General features: G+C 48.5%; 1 protein-coding gene across 1 annotated transcript in view; it reads left to right on the top strand.

Annotated features, from left to right (window-relative positions):
* Positions 1 to 232: 232 nt before the first annotated feature.
* Positions 233 to 5,157, top strand: part of LOC124027036 (phosphatidylinositol 4-kinase type 2-beta-like) — a gene marked incomplete at its 5' end in the record, with an annotated part of 16,946 nt that continues 12,021 nt past the window's right edge. Inside the window, 4 exon segments of the mRNA XM_046339593.1 lie at positions 233 to 364; positions 922 to 1,075; positions 3,260 to 3,301; positions 3,304 to 3,320. Of these exon segments, the coding sequence (XP_046195549.1) occupies positions 233 to 364; positions 922 to 1,075; positions 3,260 to 3,301; positions 3,304 to 3,320 (345 nt within the window).

Genomic DNA, 5,157 nt, shown 5'->3' with positions numbered 1-5,157 from the left:
GTGTGTCTAGTCAGTGATGATAACAGGCTGTGTGTCTAGTCAGTGATAATAACAGGCTGTGTGTCTAGTCAGTGATAATAACAGGCTGTGTGTCTAGTCAGTGATGATAACAGGCTGTGTGTCTAGTCAGTGATAATAACAGGCTGTGTATCTAGTCAGTGATAATAACAGGCTGTGTGTCTTCCAGGCTGTGTGTCTAGTCAGTGATAATAACAGGCTGTGTGTCTTCCAGGCTGTGTATCTAGTCAGTGAGACATTTCACTACACCACTATCGACAGGGCCAAGTCCAGAGGGAAGAAATACGCCCTGGAGATGGTTCCCAAAGTAGGACGACACTTCCACAGAGTGGGCCTGCCCCCCAAGGTACCCTGACTCCTAACCCTTGACCCTACCAATCTTATTCCTGACCCAATGTCTTAACCCCCCAAGGTACCCTGACCCTTGACCCTACCAGTCTTAATCCGGACCCTATGTCTTAGCCCCCTAAGGTACCCTGACCCTTGACCCTACCAGTCGTATTCCTGACCCTATGTCTTAATCCCCCAAGGTTCCCTGACCCTTGACCCTACCAGTCTTATTCCTGACCCTGTGTCTTAACCCCCAAGGTACCCTAACCCCTGACCCCTGACCCTATGTCTAAACCCCCCAAGGTGTCCTAACCCCTAACCCTATGTCTAAACCCCCCAAGGTGTCCTAACCCCTGACCCCTAACCCTATGTCTTAACCCCCCAAGGTGTCCTGACCTGTTTGTGTGTGTGTGTGTGTGTGTGTGTCTGTGTGTGTGTCTGTGTGTGTGTCTGTGTGTGTGTCTGTGTGTGTGTGTCTGTGTGTCTGTCTGTGTGTCTCTGTGTGTGTGTCTCTGTGTGTGTGTCTCTGTGTGTCTCTGTGTGTGTGCATCTTTCTGTCTGTGGGTGTGTCAGCTCGGTTCGTTCCAGCTGTTCGTGGAAGGGTACCATGAGGCTGACTATTGGCTGAGACGTTTTGAGGCGGAGCCTCTCCCAGAGAACATCAGGAAACAGCTCCAGTCTCAGTTTGAGAGGCTCGTCATTCTGGACTACGTCATCAGAAACACAGGTAGGTGTGTGTGTGTGTGTGTGTGCTCACAGGAATGACTTTTCCTGGTGACTTCCTCACACGGTACACACACACCTCATACACACAGTACACGGTACACACACACCACATACACACAGTGGACGGTACACACACACAACATACACACAGTGGACGGTACACACACACACACACACACACACACACACACACACACACACAGCGCACGTGAGCTGAAATAAAAACATCCCAGAAATGTTTCATAAGCACAAAAAGCTGATTTCTCCCCAATTTTGTGTAAAAATGTGTTTACATCCTTGGGGGTTTGATTTGTTAGTGAGCATTTCTCCTTTGCCAAGATAATCCATCCACCTGACAGGTGTGGCAATTCAAGAAGCTGATTAAACAGCATGACACAGGTGCACCTTGTGCTGGGGGGGACAATAAGGCCACTTTTTAAAATGTGCAGTTTTGTCACACAACACAACGCCACAGATGTTTCAGGTTTTGAGGGAGCGTGCAATTGGCATGTTGACTGCAGGAATGTCCTCCAGAGCTGTTGCCAGAGAATTGAATGTTCATTTCTCTACCATAAGCCGACCTCCAACGTCGTTTTTAAAAAGAATTTGGCAGTATGTCCCAATGGCCTCACAACCGCAGATCACGCGTAACCACGCCAAACCCAGGACCTCCACATCCTGCTTCTTCACCTGCGGCTTCGTCTGAGACCAGCCACCCTTGACAGCTGATGAAACTGTGGGTTTTGCACAAACAGAAGAATTTCTGCACAAACTGTCAGAAACCGTCTCGGGGAAGCTCGTCTCCGTGGGAAGGCCCTCACCGGGGTCATGACCTGATTGCAGTTTGGCGTCCCCCAACCGACCAGTGGGAAAATGCTCACCTTCGATGGCCACTGGCACGCTGGAGAAGTGGTGGAGGGGGGGGTTATGGGAAGGCATAAACTACGGACAACGAACACAATGAGTCCCCCATGGTGGAGTCGGGGGTTATGGGAAGGCATAAACTACGGACAACGAACACACTGAGTCCGCCATGGTGGAGCGGGGGGTTATGGGAAGGCATAAACTACGGACAACGAACACAATGAGTCCCCCATGGTGGAGCGGGGGGTTATGGGAAGGCATAAACTACGGACAACGAACACACTGAGTCCCCCCATGGTGGAGTCGGGGTTTTGGGAAAACTTGGCAAAACTACGGACAACGAACAGACAGTTCGTGCCCTGAGTCCCCCATGGTGGAGGGGGGTTATGGGAAGGCATAAACTACGGACAACGAACACAATGAGTCCGCCATGGTGGAGGGGGGTTATGGGAAGGCATAAACTACGGACAACGAACACAATGAGTCCCCCATGGTGGAGTCGGGGGTTATGGGAAGGCATAAACTACGGACAACGAACACACTGAGTCCCCCATGGTGGAGTCGGGGGTTATGGGAAGGCATAAACTACGGACAACTAACACAATGAGTCCCCCAAGGTGGAGGGGGGTGTGTGTGTGTGTGTGGGAAGGCATAAACTACGGACAACGAACACAATGAGTCCCCCAAGGTGGAGGGGGGGGGTTATGGGAAGGCATAAACTACGGACAACGAACACAATGTGTCCCCCATGGTGGAGGGGGGGTTATGGGAAGGCATAAACTACGGACAACAAACACAATGAGTCCCCCATGGTGGAGGGGGGGGTTATGGGAAGGCATAAACTACGGACAACGAACACAATGAGTCCCCATGGTGGAGCGGGGGTTATGGGAAGGCATAAACTACGGACAACGAACACAATGAGTCCCCCATGGTGGAGCCATTCAGGTTATGGGAAGGCATAAACTACGGACAACGAACACAATGAGTCCCCCATGGTGGAGCGGGGGTTATGGGAAGGCATAAACTATGGACAACAAACACAACCAAAAATCAAACATTTCTAGATTTCTTTTTTCTCCAGACCACAAAAGTGGTCTCCTGTTGTAGTATTAAAGTGAGATTTTTGAGAGTGAAAACTTCAGTATGTCAAAATGGGAGAAAATAAAACAGATTTTTACAAGGAACAGACAGTTCGTGCCCTGGAACAACCCTCCATATAGCTTTGCATTGTGTTCTCCTCCTATGCAGAGTCTAACCCCTTCACCTTTCCTCTCTGTTCTCTCTCTTCTTCTCCTCCCTCCCTCTTTCTCTCCATCAGACCGAGGGAATGACAACTGGTTGATCAACTGTGAGAAGCCAGGGAAGGAGAGGGAGAGAAGGTGAGCTGTGTGTGTGTGTGTGTGTGTGTGTGTGTGTGTGTGTGTGTGTGTGTGTGTGTGTGTGTGTGTGTGTGTGTGTGTGTGTGTGTGTTCAGTGTGATATGGACTGCAGTCCATAGATCATGTGTGTTTTGAAATGAGTGACACGTGCACTGTGTACTCTGTACCATGACTCATAGTTATAACACACCACAGTATGATATCAGACTGTCTCAGAGGACTAGTTACCATTCAGTATGATATAGGACTGTCTCAGAGGACTAGTTACCATTCAGTATGATATAGGACTGTCTCAGAGGACTAGTTACCATTCAGTATGATATCGGACTGTCTCAGAGGACTAGTTACCATTCAGTATGATATAGGACTGTCTCAGAGGACTAGTTACCATGCAACACTCTACAGTATGATATCAGACTGTCTCAGAGGACTAGTTACCATTCAGTATGATATCAGACTGTCTCAGAGGACTAGTTACCATTCAGTATGATATCAGACTGTCTCAGAGGACTAGTTACCATTCAGTATGATATAGGACTGTCTCAGAGGACTAGTTACCATTCAGTATGATATAGGACTGTCTCAGAGGACTAGTTACCATTCAGTATGATATAGGACTGTCTCAGAGGATTAGTTACTTCAGTATGACTGACTCTTATCTAGCTGGCATTCATTCATTCATTACCTTTTTATAATCGCAGGTTGATTCAGTTTTATTGCTGAATCTCAGAGGATTTCCCATTAGATAGGCCAGACTGTCAAGAGTGAAAATGGGCTAGATTGTAAACTGAATGACAACACAAATGTGCTGGTTTTTTTCAGACTGTCTCATCTTACTTTAAGGTCAGGGTTAGACGGTCAGGGTTATCAGGTCAGGGACTAGTTACGGTAGGGTTAAGAGGACTAGTTACCATTCAGTATGATCAGGGTTAGACGGTACTAGTTAATTCAGGGTTAGACTGTCTCAGGGTTAAGGTCAGGGATTAGACTGTAGGGTTAAGGTCAGGGTTAGACTGTCTCAGGGACTAGTTAAGGTCAGGGTTAGACGGTAGGGTTAAGGTCAGGGATTAGGACTGTAGGGTTAAGGTCAGGGATTAGACGGTAGGGTTAAGGTCAGGATTAGACGGGACTAGTTACCATTCAGGATATCAGACTAGACGATAGGGTTAAGGTCAGGGCTAGACGGTGGGTTATCTAGGTCAGGGTTTTTTATAACGGGTAGTTTTAAGGTCAGGGTTAGACGGGTAGGGTTAAGGTCAGGGTTAGACGGTAGGGTTAAGGTCAGGGTTAGACGGTAGGGTTAAGGTCAGGGTTAGACGGTAGGGTTAAGGTCAGGGTTAGACGGTAGGGTTAAGGTCAGGGTTAGACGGTAGGGTTAAGGTCAGGGTTAGACGGTAGGGTTAAGGTCAGGGTTAGACGGTAGGGTTAAGGTCAGGGTTAGACGGTAGGGTTAAGGTCAGGGTTAGACGGTAGGGTTAAGGTCAGGGTTAGACGGTAGGGTTAAGGTCAGGGTTAGACGGTAGGGTTAAGGTCAGTTAGTAGGGTTAAGGTCAGGGTTAGACGGGAGGGTTAAGGTCAGGGTTAGACGGGAGGGTTAAGGTCAGGGTTAGACGGTAGGGTTAAGGTCAGGGTTAGACTGTAGGGTTAACAGTGTGGTTAAGGTCAGGGTTAACAGTGTGGTTAAGGTCAGGGTTAGACGGTAGGCTTAAGGTCAGGGTTAACAGTGTGGTTAAGGTCAGGGTTAGACTGTAGGGTTAACAGTGTGGTTAAGGTCAGGGTTAGACGGTAGGGTTAAGGTCAGGGTTAGACGGTAGGGTTAAGGTCAGGGTTAGACGGT

Source organism: Oncorhynchus gorbuscha, unplaced genomic scaffold (assembly GCF_021184085.1).
Source record: "Oncorhynchus gorbuscha isolate QuinsamMale2020 ecotype Even-year unplaced genomic scaffold, OgorEven_v1.0 Un_scaffold_2903, whole genome shotgun sequence".
Lineage (NCBI taxonomy): Eukaryota > Metazoa > Chordata > Actinopteri > Salmoniformes > Salmonidae > Oncorhynchus > Oncorhynchus gorbuscha.
Note: the sequence above shows the minus strand (reverse complement) of the source record. Positions and strands in the feature narration are given on the sequence as shown.